General features: G+C 39.0%; 1 protein-coding gene across 1 annotated transcript; it reads left to right on the top strand.

Annotated features, from left to right (window-relative positions):
- The first annotated feature begins 454 nt into the window (after positions 1-454).
- Positions 455-13,976, top strand: aspscr1 (ASPSCR1 tether for SLC2A4, UBX domain containing). The gene is made up of 17 exons (XM_088419579.1): positions 455-564; positions 980-1,035; positions 1,326-1,440; positions 2,985-3,085; positions 3,604-3,661; positions 3,749-3,822; positions 3,918-4,467; positions 4,964-5,023; positions 5,092-5,231; positions 6,631-6,712; positions 6,800-6,866; positions 7,726-7,788; positions 9,755-9,807; positions 9,981-10,032; positions 10,127-10,196; positions 11,685-11,875; positions 12,531-13,976. Exons 1-17 carry the CDS (start codon positions 475-477, stop codon positions 12,539-12,541), a joined length of 1,833 nt encoding a protein of 610 aa, XP_088275705.1. The 5' UTR covers positions 455-474; the 3' UTR covers positions 12,542-13,976.
- Positions 13,977-14,186: the final 210 nt, after the last annotated feature.

The raw sequence follows: 14,186 nt of genomic DNA, 5'->3' as shown, positions 1-14,186 counted from the left end.
TTTATCTATTTTTTATAGCCACTTATCCTGACTGGTCACAGTCCAGGCAGTGGGTGGGTTGCCCGCCAATTGCAGGGACATTTAGGGATGAACAACCTGGACTGGTATCATGTATGTTTTCCAGGTTTCTTTCCCAGACACCTGATTCAAATGATCAGCTAATCAGCAAGATCAGCAGAAGCTTGATAACGATTCTGAGCCTTTGAATCACCCCTGAGTTAATGTGTTCAATACACTTACTATGCGTGTTTATGGAGTGTGCGGGGAAGCCGGAGATATTTTTTATCATGAAAAAAAAAACATTTTTAAAAACTGAAAAATTGTGTTGGAATGAATCACCATATGTTAAATCAGAAATTTCTTTTTTAACAAATTAAAAAAAAATAAAGAGGGCAAAACTACGGCGCCACTGTTAGTTTTCATTTGTTATCAATAAAGGTTGTTCAAAGGGACTGGGTGACGTCACAAAACACGATGGCCGCTAGTGGTTCATCCGTGATGGTCCTAACTCCAAATGGAAGAAGGCAGACTGTTAAGGTGTCCCCAAATACTCCGTTATTGCAGGTAATATTCGTTTAAACTACATTTCACGTTTCCTGTTTGAAGCGGTAACCTTGGTATTAACAGTTTTGCTCCCTGTTAGCGTGTTTGGCTAACTAGCTATAGCCAGTGACAGATCAAGTTCTGGATTCCTGGGTTTTGTTTTGTTATACTTTGGTCGGATAACATAATGCCGTCAGGCTAATAAATCACAGTCTAACCCACCCCCAAGTCAGATTTTTGTAGGCAATTGCTCTACTAAATCTTTTTGAAGATTTTAGCAAAAATTAACTCTCAAAAAGCCTATTAGATTTAGTGTTTCATACAATGTTCTTTTACCGCTATCTATTGAGAGTTAGGCACAAAATAGAGAAACAAAAAGATGAGTTATGCAGTTATGTTTTTAGCGTGATCATGTTGTGTATTGTCTTCTTTGTAGGTGCTGGAGGAGGTCTGCAAGAAGCATGGATTCAATCCCGACAATCACGGCTTAAAGTAAGTTGTAATTTAGTGATTGAGGTTTAAAATTCATCCCTCGTTTTGATGTTGGCGTATCATCTAAAAGAATGAAATGTATTCATGTACTTGTCACTCAAGGGGTTTAAGGTCCAGTCCACTATATATTTTTCTATATATGTAGATGTCTATAGATGTGTTGTCCAATTTAATAATAACATGTTGGTACTGCAATTCCTATTTACAGTTAGGATACCTCACAAGTGAAAATTTCTGTTGATATGCTTTAAAATATGTTTCTATGAACACAACGGTGCCTTATTTGTCAGGTTTCAAAGGGCTGTTCTCGACCTTACGCTACAGTGGAGGTTCGCCAACCTGCCCAACAATGCTAAGCTAGAAGTGGTGCCAAGTACAAGGACACAGACTGTGTCTGATAGTCAGGTACGTTGCAAGTCTGTATGGGCACTAAAGGTTCTGCCTTGTGTGGCCACCTGTCCACACCTTCTGTGTGGTTACAATGAAACTTCATCATACCTTTTCCAAGCTGGTTCTAAAATGGAGGTTGAGTGGGACTGTGACATCGCTATCGTCTGATTTTCAGCAAATAGGTATATATTTTAAGCAATGCAGAAAGGAGTTCTGTTGCACTTGCCCACCTCCTGGTTTTAAGCATGCTAGATAAACCGTCTGCCACAAAGTCAAAAAAATACAATGTATACAGGACAGTACAAATATATTGTGTTATACAACGATGCATAACCACAATTACAATTTCTTGTAGACTATTGTATGAAATAGTGAACATTTGAGCAAGCAACAAGCACAGCTTGCAGGGTCTTTTCACTTAATCGAAAAGTGTCTGGGTCTCCAGAAGGAGGGCAAGATGCCTCCCATGAAATCTTCTGATGGCCTTGACAGCAATGAAGATGTCCTCCTGCTGCAGCTCAAAGCCTTGGGTAGCCACCAGAGTGTGTTGATGACTAGCCGCCGGTAGCACCAAGTTGCGGAGGTGGCCAAGTGAATGAGAGCAAGGTCCACATTCAAAGTGAATAGATGCGGTAACTGTTAGAGAAATCTCAGAAAAGAAGACTAGGACAAGCCTAGCTGCTTAAACAGCAAAAAGAGTAACTCAGACCAGCCAAGATTGACTTTTCTATGCCGGGCATAGGGAAAAAAGCTTGGGCAAATGAACTCGTGGGTCTTCCAATGCTAATTTCACTGCCCAGCCGTCCCCCCCTGGCTTTTATTGAGCAAAAGCATAGCAGATTACAAGACACAACAAAAGAGCCAGCCAGCTGGGCCAAGGTCCCGGCTCACACTTTCGTGCGTCAACAGCTCTATCTAAGGACAGGGTCAAGATGAACTAGGATTGCATAAATGGGTAACAATGAAATAAGCACATAATGATAACAACCTAATATATGATTCCCTTCACAGTAACATGTGCAGAGCTTGTGAAGTTTGAAGTTTTTTTTTACCACAAGCTTCACTGTTTCATCCTTAGGTCCATTTGAAATTGTAAATCGGTTTGGGTTTTGTTGTAAAGCACAATATATGCACCGTATAGGCTGTAATTTTACATATTGGAGGCTGACTTTCTACAGCCTCGGAAGCTTCTTGAGAAAACATGCTTATGAGAGTCAACATCTACATTTTGAGTTACCTAAAAATGTTTATCTGCCATTAAAGTGTGCAAATGGCAGACTTGATTCGACGAGAGATTCTGTGCAGCCAGAAAAGGTTTTTCGGCTGTTCACAGAGGATAATATGGCTCATCAAAAGTCATGTTGACTGATAGCTATATATTTTCTATTGATATCCGAATATTTCATATACAGTAAATGTTCAATTTGTTGTTGTTGTCAATTGTATTGTGCGGCATAACAGCCCATCAACATAATAGTCTGTGCCCTTTTATTATTGATGAGTCTGTATGGCTCTTAGATTTTTCCATAGTAAAATCGTGTGCCTACTGAATATCCCAGGTGCGGATTGCACTGCAGATGGAGGATGGCTCTCGTCTCCAAGGTTCCTTTTCTTGTGGGAAGACTCTTTGGGAGGTCCTTACACATTTCCCGCAGATCAGGTTTGTGTCTGGCTATTTTGATGTCTCCCCTCTACCTTTTAAAAATCATTTATGTTTTTTTCTCAGTCCTCAACTCTGTTTGACCTCAGTGTGTCAAGAAGTGCAACCGGGTCCCGCAGCATTAGCACAGCACTTACACAAAACATGTGCATAAACACACACACCAAAGCCCACATGCAGCTGTTGCCCAGCTGTTCCAGTTACTAAACATTCATCCAACACACATCGCTAGTTAATTAGATTAATCCACATCCTGATTCTTTTGCTCCGAGCTGGAAGTTAAATACACGCTTTTGTTAGAAAATCTGAGGCAAGGCCCCGCAGACACATCAGGGGAAAAAATTTGGAGAGGTGTTGTCACACCATGATTGTCACACCATGATTTTTTTGTAAAATTGTATCAAAATGAAATTCAAACATACTAAAGTTATATTGGAGTATTTAATACAACAAATGCGAAGTGAAAACTTAACAAAGACATCAATTAACCCTGTCTTAATTATGTCATCTTTCCCCAGTGTGTCAGACCTGACCCAGACTGAATCCACTCCTGTGTGTGTTTATATGAGAGATGAGGTACAAAATGTACACTTACCTATCAAGACAGCAGAATATGTGTGACACCCAGTTGTTAGAGCATGTTTTTGTTTGTATTGTATGCAGGTGTGCGGGGAAGCGGCCCTCAAGAAGGCCACTCTGAAGTCATTAGGCCTTACTGGAGGAAGTGCCATATTCAGGTAAACTGCCCTTTGAAGCTTACCTGTTATCAGATTTTAGTAGATGTATTCAAGTGAGTAAGTCATTTATTGTGGTTATACTTGCATCCTGACAGATTTTTCCTGAAAATGGACAAAGCACCAGGAGAAGATTGCATGGATTCTAGTGAAGATCCCGTTGTGCCTGTCCCCCATGTTGTCGATGAAAACCAAAGCTCAGCATCTCAACCGGACTCTATTCTTTCTCATTCTGAAGTCTTAATATCTCACAAGATGGCTAAAAACTCTAACCCTGCTCAGTTCATCGAAACCTCACCGGTGCCGTGCCCTGTTCCTTCCACTAGTACGGGAACTACTCAACAGGAAAAATTCCAAGCTACCAATAAAACGACAGCTCCTCCTGTAGTAAAAGGAATGGCAGAGGCTTATGGTGAGGTGTCGGGGCCATCAGGGCTGAACCCCCAATCATCATCATCGTCTTCTACTTCTGATCCCATGGTGCCATTCGTTCCTTTTTCTGGGAGTGGTCAGCGCCTCGGTGGTCCAGATGGAAGTGCAGTTGGTCGTACACTCGCTTCATCTGTATCGTCTTCATCACTGTCCTCGTCTGCGGTGGATTCACCCAAAGCCAAGAAAGCCAAGCCTTCTAATAGCGTAGCCATCAAGGTTAGTGATATTGTATGAAAATTGATATGCTATTTTTTTATGAATACTAAGTGCTTCCTACATTTACGAGTCCTCTAAATATCCAAGTTTTTTTTTTAAATGCAAACCATCATTTTATCTGTTTTTTCATACTCAAATGTTGCAGCCACACTTTCAACATTTGTTTCGTATGGAATGAACAGTCAAACATACATATAATATTGAAGCACACAGAACACACAAGTTAGCAGAGTTATTTTTGATGACTGGAAGACTTAACACGAAATTGCAAGAGAAAACTAAAGGAAGCACTAATGAAGGTGGTGAGACTTTCAGTAGGAGGCTTTCAAATTGCTCCCTGCTGAGCCTGAAATAATACTTCAAAGCAGTATTGGTGTAACTGTAAGATGGGGTACACCCCTTCTTTTTTTTTCCCCCTGCCACTCATGTAAATCAGTGTCATTTTGTTATGCTTCAAATTATCAATCGTTTCACATCAGTAATTCTTTATCTGCAGAATCAACCCACTGCCAAAATGTCAGATGAAAATATGGATGGAGCAGAATTTATTTTGGAGGTAAATACTTGCAGTCTTTAGATCAAACTTGTCATGCCTTCATCTTGGCTTTCACTTTATCACTACAGCCAGTGGCGAGAGAGCCTCTCATCTACCACCTTGAGCGTGTGCCTCATCGCTCTGAAGATGATGTCGAGCTGCCAGATGACTTCTTCGAAGTGACCATGGACGATGTACGCAAGCGTTTTGCTCAGCTTAAGAGCGAGAGGTTAGTTGGACGAAACTGATAATCATGAAGACACCATCAATTTTACCATGTTATTATTATTATTTTAGTTTTATCTTGAGGCACATTCTTTATACGTCAACAGCAACTGTCCTCATAGCAATTGTGGAATTTGTAAACAAGTCCTTGGTGAAACAACTTATTGCATTTGACGTTTGGATTCAGTTATAATTTGTCTTGACAAATGTAGACAGCATCTCTCCGAATGCTTTCAAAACGATGTAGAGATTGACTTAAAAAAAAAAACAACAACAACATTTTAATGATGTGACTAAAGAGGTGCTGTGAAACAACTGTTACAAGTGTTTAGGCCGTGATATTTATTGATGATGAACTCCAGTGACAGTGGACCATTTTTAATCTACAGTTTCTTGGAGGGCTTGAATTATTATACAGTGATAATAGTCATTGTAATGGCACAATAGTGTGTTGGATATTTAAACAAATTGCACCGTGCTTCTTTAATGGATTATCAAGTAAAATCTACACCCATGCACACAAAAAGGGCTCCCTCATTTATTGCTGGCCTTTCATTCCAAAATTTACCCACAATGCTTTCTTATAGTCTACTTTTTAAATTGTTTTTATATGTATTTTAATTTTTGTTTTTCAATTATTCGGTTTTTCACATGGGTTTTCTTTTTTTTTTCATTTATTATATGTCTTAGTCCTTTATGGTTTTGTTATGTTTTATTTTTTTTTGTGTGAACTGTTTTTGCATATTTTTTTTCTTTTTTTTATATAATTTACTATGCTGTGTGGGGAAATCAACCCCCAAATGTTCTTTATAAAAATGTGTTCTATGCGGCCCCATTACCAAGGAATTCTGATGATTAATACATTTGTGGAATATGAGTTTAGCAACACACTTGGGCTGTTTTTAATTCCCTCTCAGGGGATGGCCATTTTGCCACTTTTTGTCAGCTGAAAATGACGTGACAGTTGCCCACAGCTCAGCTTGCAAAAGTCAAAGGACCAAACTCCTAAACAGGTGAGCCATGAGTGGCCACTACCTGAGCCTTGAGCAAATGTGACGTCATTGTCATTTTAAATGTGCTAAGATATCTTGTTGTAAATAAATATTTGGGACTGACTTCCCCTTTTTTATTAGTATGTATTTTAAGGCTATAAAACGCCTCACCACACACTTAATACACTTTTCTCATATGGGCATTAACATCTTTTCACATTTCCCACCAAACACTCCTAATATTCAAATCCTCATAGAAGATAAGCAAAAAAATTTAAAAAATGTTTTCACATCATTGCCTTTCTTCATGCTTTCCTCCCCCTTTCCAAAATGACAGTTGTATTTCTCCCTGTTATTTTTTTCCACTCAAAAGATAGTAACTTGATTGCTCTTTATCATTTAACTGTTCAGGAAATTGTTGGAGGAGGCACCGCTGATGACTAAAACCCTGCGAGAAGCACAGATGAAAGAGAAGATAAACAGATACCCCAAAGTGTGCACACTATACACATTCATTCCCATTTTGAGACACATGCCTTTCTATTGTTTCTACATCTGCCCACTTTTGCTGCGTTTTCAGGCCGTGCTAAGGATCCAGTTTCCAGATCGACATGTTCTACAGGGCTTTTTCAGACCCCTTGAGACAGGTTTGTGTGCATCTCATGTCACTAATTTTACAATTTTTTTCTTTAATAAACAATAAATCAGGGGGAAGTGCAGTCTAAAATAATCATTGTATTTGTTCAACTATAAAGCGCACTGGTTTGTAAGGTGCATCACTGCCTATTAATTCAACAAACCAGTAGTGCAAATAAGCCAAATTTTATTCAACTCAACATGCATACACAAAGCACACCTGATTATAAGGTACACTGTTATTTTTTTGAGAAAATTGAAAAATCTTGAGTGTGCCTCAGTCATTACAACGTGATTAAAAGCAAATTGCAAAGGCAGCGTTTCCCTGTCAGTTAAGTGGAAGCACCTGTGGGTAAATCCAAACGGTGGAAGCATTTTTAATTTCTGGATGTGGATTTGCCACCTTTGCATATTTCTGCGGACTATCTAATTGTGATGTTCTTCAGGAACACTTTTGCATTTTGCCAAATTATAACACCAACATCAAAGAGAAACAAATTGCTCCAGAAAAGAACGACTAGTTAATCGATTTATATGTTTAAACACTATTTAAATTTCTCCCAAGTAATGCAGTTGCTCAAATGACCTTGAAAGAATAATTGCCCTGTGGCAGTAAAAAAATGTTCACTATTGCATAGAAAAGCTGATCAAACGTAATAGGGATACATTTTACATTACCTAACAGCCAAAGAAGACAAGTTAAATAAATAAATAAAAAGAATAGCATCTTCAATCCCAATATCGAGAGGGACAAAAAAGACAATTACTTGGACGGATTTTTTTTTTTTTTACTAATCAGTCAGCTTTAGTGTCAGAAATAATTCTGCTTCACATGAATTACGCTCTTTCAATTTGTATTTTTATTTCTAGTTGGAGCTTTAACGGACTTTGTGAGGAGCCACTTGGAGGATCCACTGCTTAGTTTCTACCTCTGTAAGTGCCATGAAAACAGATGCTTCTTTCACATCCACCATATCGTTTTGAAACATTTAAAAAAATATATAGCAGGAAAACAGTGATATTTGAGAAGTGAAACGAACTTACGAATGTAGGATTTACAGAAAGTGTGTATTAACTACTTAAAAGAAAGTAGGCAGGTCTTGTTTTATAGATTTGAATATTGGAGAAAAAAAATTGGCTAGCTCATTGACCCTTGACTTACTTACACAGATGAAGCCAACCATAAAGAAAGAGTATTTAAAGGTGGCCAGATGCAAATTGTTCTCATCGTATCTTCTCCAAGTAGTGGCTGCACAGGAGCCTCAAAACAACTGTCAAATGACCCGAAAACAAAGATTGTTCAAAATCATGGTGAAGGTAAAGGATGACATAAAGCTAGCTCAGAGATTTCAGCTCTCAGTTTCCACTGTGAGGAACCTAGAGAGGAAATAGAAAACCACAGGCACAGTTCCAGTTAAAGCCTGAAGCGGCAGTCTGAGACAAATCTCAGATAAACAGAGGCGAAGGATGGTGAGAACAGTCAAACTCAACCCACAGACCGGCTCCAAAGACTCACAGCATGATCTTGCTGCAGATGCAGTGTCACTGTGCATTTTTCAACTATTCACTGCACTTTTGTTAAAGTTTGAAGATCGCATGGGTTCCGGTCAGTATCAGCAGTTTCTTGCAAACCATGTTCAAGAATCAGTGACAAAATTGAAATTGTGCCATGGCTTGATACGAGATAACGACTCAAGACACTGCTCATATTCTACTAAGGAATTCATGCAGAGGAACAAGTACAATGTTCTGGAATGGTCAGACCTGAATATTGGTGAAAATCTTTGGAGTGATTTAAAGCACGCTGTCCAGTTTGGGAAACCATCAAACCTGACCGAACTGGAGATGTTTTGTAAAAAGAATGGTCAATACCTGCAACCAGAATCCAAATCCTCATTGGAAGCTATAAGAAGTGTTTAGAGGCTGTTGTTTCTAGGGTTAGGGTTGCAACAGAAGGGTCTACTCAATATTGATGAAATTTATCTCTTGGGGTGCCCAAATTTATGCTCCTGCCTACTTTTGTTGAAACAATTATTGCACACTTTTCACTTTTTCATACAACTGTGTAATTTTATGTATTCCATTAAGTAAATACCACATTAAAACAAAATTACTTAACATCAAATAATGTGTGCCACAATTATTAGCACCCCTGATGTTAATATTTTGCACAACATCCTTTTGTCAAAAAATGGCACCTAATCTTTGATAATGTTTCACAAGATGGGACAATACAAATGAGGATCGTCGACCATTCTTTTTTGTAAACCCTCTAAATCACCCAGCGCCATGGGCTCTCGCCGCTTTAGCTCACTCCACAGGTGTTCAGATGGCTTGAGGTCTTGGGAATGAGATGGTAATGGGAGAAGCTTGATTCCGTCTTCATTTTAAGGCTTGCACCAGGGGTACCTGAGTCTAGACCTCGAAACCCCCTATCCAGCCTGTTATCAAAATTTTCCGCAACCAACCCGCATGATTTCAAATCATCAAATTTTGGGTGGTTGAAACTTGAGGATTTGAACTAAACGCTGATATTTGCTTATTACGGACTGGCCCGTCCCTAAACCCTCCCAAACAGTTGTCAATATTGTACATTTATCAATGGACAGCCATATGTTTGAGTGGCTTGATAACTTCTCCCCTATGTCGCTGAACTTCAGACTGATACAGGAAAGTTACAGAAAGTACTGCAATTAACATGATATGAACTCATTGATGACTATAGATGTCAAAGATCTATTTTTACTAGACAGTCATAGAATTTAAAAACCTCTTTAATTAAGCTGGCAAAGTACATTATGACTATAAATTAAAACAATTAACATGTCAAGATCAGCGCACATTTTAACAGTCCAGCAATTCGATTTGACTTTCTTTTTTTTTTTTTTTTTTTGTCCAGTTATCACGCCTCCCAAAAAAATTCTGGATGATCCTGCTGTCACACTTTTTCAGGTAAGAGGCGTCACACTGTTTGGTAGTTCTGTCTAATTGAAGGATAGTATCCAAGCCATCCAAATCAGTCACACTCTTTAAAAAGTTACATATTTTCTCTATCAATACACACATTTGAGCTCTATGATATGTCAACCATCTTGAAATTGATGCATTTCATCTTGATATTCCAGGCTGATCTGTTTCCTGGTGCCCTGGTATACCTTGGCTCTGATGTGAAGACAGGTTTCTAATGTTTTTTTTCTTTCTCTTTTTTCTCATTTGAAGCATAACCCAGTGTGATATGTTCTTTACTGTGTCTGTTATTGTGTGTCAATAGAATTATACCTAAAGAGGGAACTTCTGGAATCTTCTGTCTCAGCTTTGCAAGCAAATGAATCCATCGCAAGGTATGTCGATACATGTGTGCAATTCAGTCAGTGGACCCTTCAAATGGTCCTTGTTGGACAATTAGATTTTTTTTTTTTTTTTTGTCAGGGTGTGTGTCAAGTTACGAAAAACAATTGACGACCAAACATGACTTCTTGCAAACATGACTCCTTTCAAATCCTCAATTCAACAAACAAGTCATGCCTGAAATGACACAGAGGATAAATCTCTCTTGCTCCTATCCCGCCTCTGTGTGGGTCTTTTGTTACCTCTCACTGCTCCCCTCTTTGCTCATCTGGTAAAGAAAAAAAAGAAAAAAGTGGCAGGCCTCTCGTCATTAAATTTGAAGTGCAGCTCCTTTAGTTTGCAGTGCTCTTCATATCATATCAATTATAAACATATTAAATACTTAGACATGGTCTTGTAAGCATTGACCAATAACAAGAATAAACTGCCACACAATTGAGATGTAAACATGTTACTGTATGTAAACAGCACTGTATACCAGTAATACACAAAACTGGCATGCAGATTGCAGTTATGCAAACAAATCTTTGGCTTTCCACTTAACGTATCCACCTGTTTATGTTGTATGAAACTACATTGATAACTAAGTAGCTCAACAACCCAGTCAGCAACGTAAGCTTTTGTGAAAGTTAAATTATATAGCAATGGCAGCCCCCCCATCGATTAAATGAAGAGGAATAATGAACATTTTTCTTCTGTCTTCATTTTCATTCATAGAATCGGACAACACACCATATGACCACATACGGCACTTCCATTTAACAAACATTTTATCAGAGAAGTTGTTTGGTTTGGTCACTGCTAATTGTGCCTGTGTGCAAACATCAGTGGCATGTCAATCGAAGTCAAATCTTTCATTTTACATGTGTTGCACACATCAGCCAAATAACGTTTTCACACACAGACCATTTGCCACAACCACACTTGCATCACGATGGCGGCAGGTTGAAGTTTCCTTTTCTCTTCGCGAGAAAAAAGGTCTTACGAAGACAGGGGGAAAAATACTACAGTGAACAATTGACACAAAGTGTACACCTTGTAAATATAGTGTCCCCTCCAAATACACCAAGAAACCACTGACATTTTTGACCTAGTTTGGACATTTTCACATAGCGTAGCCGTCTAATCAATGATGGTTGAGACCAGGGGTCACTAAGATGACCCGCTGGTACCAGGTACCCCCCCAAGGATGACATGAGTAGCCTGCAGGCCTGTTCCGCAAATAGCTTAAGTGATAGGACATAGTGAGTTTCCAGGAATTTTACAGTTATACATGTATTACATTTACATGACATTATTACTTGATTTACCTATTTGCTACAGCGGTTTCTTGACTTATATGAGAATCATTAACATGACCAGTGTCTTCATGCATATAACGTCGATGGCCCTGTAACAATAACGTTATGAGCCTTAGAAAACTAAAGTACATATTTGGGACTTTTCTTTTTCCTACTTGCCCCTCATCTCCAACATCCCAGCTGCATGTTGCAGTCACCGAAACATTCCCCCAGCTGTTCGGCCACTGAAGAACTGCTGCCTCCTCCGAAGCCAACTGCTGACACCAGCGCATCCGCGCGGGACGATCAAAACCAACCTCCAGCAAACACCCAGGCCGCTAAGCCCAGCAGATCGGTCATGGGCAAGGTGCCCAAGTGGCTCAAGCTTCCAGGTGGGGATGGAACTCAACAGAGGACACAAGCGCGCATTTTTCACCCCTGCTTTGAATTTTTTCGTTTGATCCCAGACGCTATGCTGACTCCGTTTTCTTCCTGCTTGGCTGTGCAGAACTTGTGCAAGCAGCTGCTCAAACATTTCATAGGCCATTGACACACGTTTCTAGGTTTAGTTTTGCAGATCAAACAATTTGTAACTGGAAAATAATGGCTGTAAAAATACCCAAGTGATAAGATTTTCATTATGAAACACAAGTCAAGGATACATTGCAACGATTACCAAGCGACTCTCCAAAGGGGTGACAAATGCGAGTTACCTTGTGCACTTTGTTTTTCTCGTTTTTTTGTACTCCTATAATATACATTATAAGTACACGATTATAATGTATATTTAAAAATAAATGTTATACAACTCACATTTTAAATTATATCTCAACATCCTGCTTTTTAAATCAAACATTTTTAAAAGTATTTTCTTTGGTAATTATTTTATCCTTGAGCAACGATGTGTTTTCAGAGGATTTATGTTTTTTTTGTTTTTTTTTCCCTGTTACCTTCATTCGCATTTTATTTGGCTGTTGCACTCAGGGCATCACTCAAGTGCCAATGCCAGGAGTGCCAGAAATCCCAATTTTGACTGTGTCTTTGCAGGTAAGAAGTAAGGGTGTGCAAGGGTGAGAAGTGTAACCATGCCAGATGCCTGCCACTTGCACAGCCAGGATTTGCACTTCAACCTCAACTTTGTGACTGCTGCATTTAAATTCATCCCAAAAGTTGCCCGCCACTTTGAACTGTGTGAGGTAATGACTGCTGGAGTGAAGAATTGATATATGATGAAAAGACTGGTGTGATTCCATTCTGGTTGATGTGGGAAGAAAGACAACTGGATGTGTTTTATGGCTTAAGTATAGTTCAAGAATAACAGATGCTGTTTGAACAAGATTAGATGTGAATGCTGATTTTTTTTTCCCCCTCTAATGACTTATGGACTGGTTTTCTTGCTGATCATTTTTGTGTTCTACCACACACCGCCATTCAGCATAGGCATAAATTGAATTTATTCCCATGACAATTGCTCTTGTAATTTACTGTTAGGACAGGATGTATGGACAGGCTGGATAGTTTATTGATTGAATAATGTCTAAACGAAAAACTCAACATCTTACATGTTTTCCTTTTAGAGAAGTGCAATATCAAGTCTGGACTATAGGAAATGAACAATACAGACAAGTGCAGTGCATCGCAGTACTAAAATCTCCCACTGCTGCCCTCCTGTGGTGTAAAGGCATTCATATATTTTATAGGAAGTACAAATTCTTGCTTTACCCCTGGGGGAAATTTTGACCCAACTCGGGCTTTTTGATATGTGAGATCCAAGTAAAAGCATACAAAAAAACAAAAAGAAGTAGGAGGCTACTCGTCAAAACATCATGACTTTCAATATGCCACGCTGCTATCCCTTGTAAATGCTAGAAAACGGGAAGTCGAGGATTACAACCTATAGGTGTCAGATATAGCCCGTCTCGGGTTTATTACTGCCATTCAAAATTAGAAATATCGTTTATTTTGGACATATTAAAACCCAATTTTTGCATTAATCTTAACAGCAACTCTCAAATGGACCGCAATAGAAATGTGTGTGCCCCAACACCACCAGGTGGTGCTAGTGGCCAATTTATGACATTGGATGATTGGCTTAGCCTGGACTCCCATAAGGTCTTCAAAAGACATAATACTATGCCATAATTGCATAGTTACTTAATTGTACAGTTTTTTTGACGATACATAAAATGGATATTTTATGGGTTGCACCAATTTAGGTGAAGGCAAAATATCAAGAGAACTAGCGATAGCGGATAGTCAAAGAAACGTGAGTTAAACACCGAATCGAAACGAAAACACTTTCATTTTCATTGAACCATTGCTGTGAAGCTTACTTCAAATCTTGGGACATATAACGTGTGACGCAGCACCAGTCGTCACCAGTAGTTAACGGTTTAATCAGGTGAATCACTGACTTCTGCCTCACGATTCTAACACGTGACCGATCGAGGCGATATGAATTTGAAATACCTCAATAAAAATCTTTTGAGTGTTCTCCATTCCACATAATGTCCGAAATTGCTCAAGTACACCCAAACTGAAAATGTTCCCCGAGCTCGCTCATCAGTAACAAAATGCACACGTTGATAAATCATTTTTCAATTCATTCATCTTTATTTGTTCAAAGGATATCAATCTTTTCGTGTGCAAATGTAGAGAAAGATGCTATCAAATCAACTGCAGTGAACTTTTCTGCCAGGAGAG

The sequence above is a fragment of the Hippichthys cyanospilos genome, chromosome 7 (genome assembly GCF_059441005.1).
Source record: "Hippichthys cyanospilos isolate Australia breed blue-spotted pipefish chromosome 7, RoL_Hcya_1.0, whole genome shotgun sequence".
In the NCBI taxonomy this organism is placed as follows: Eukaryota; Metazoa; Chordata; class Actinopteri; order Syngnathiformes; family Syngnathidae; genus Hippichthys; species Hippichthys cyanospilos.
Note: the sequence above shows the minus strand (reverse complement) of the source record. Positions and strands in the feature narration are given on the sequence as shown.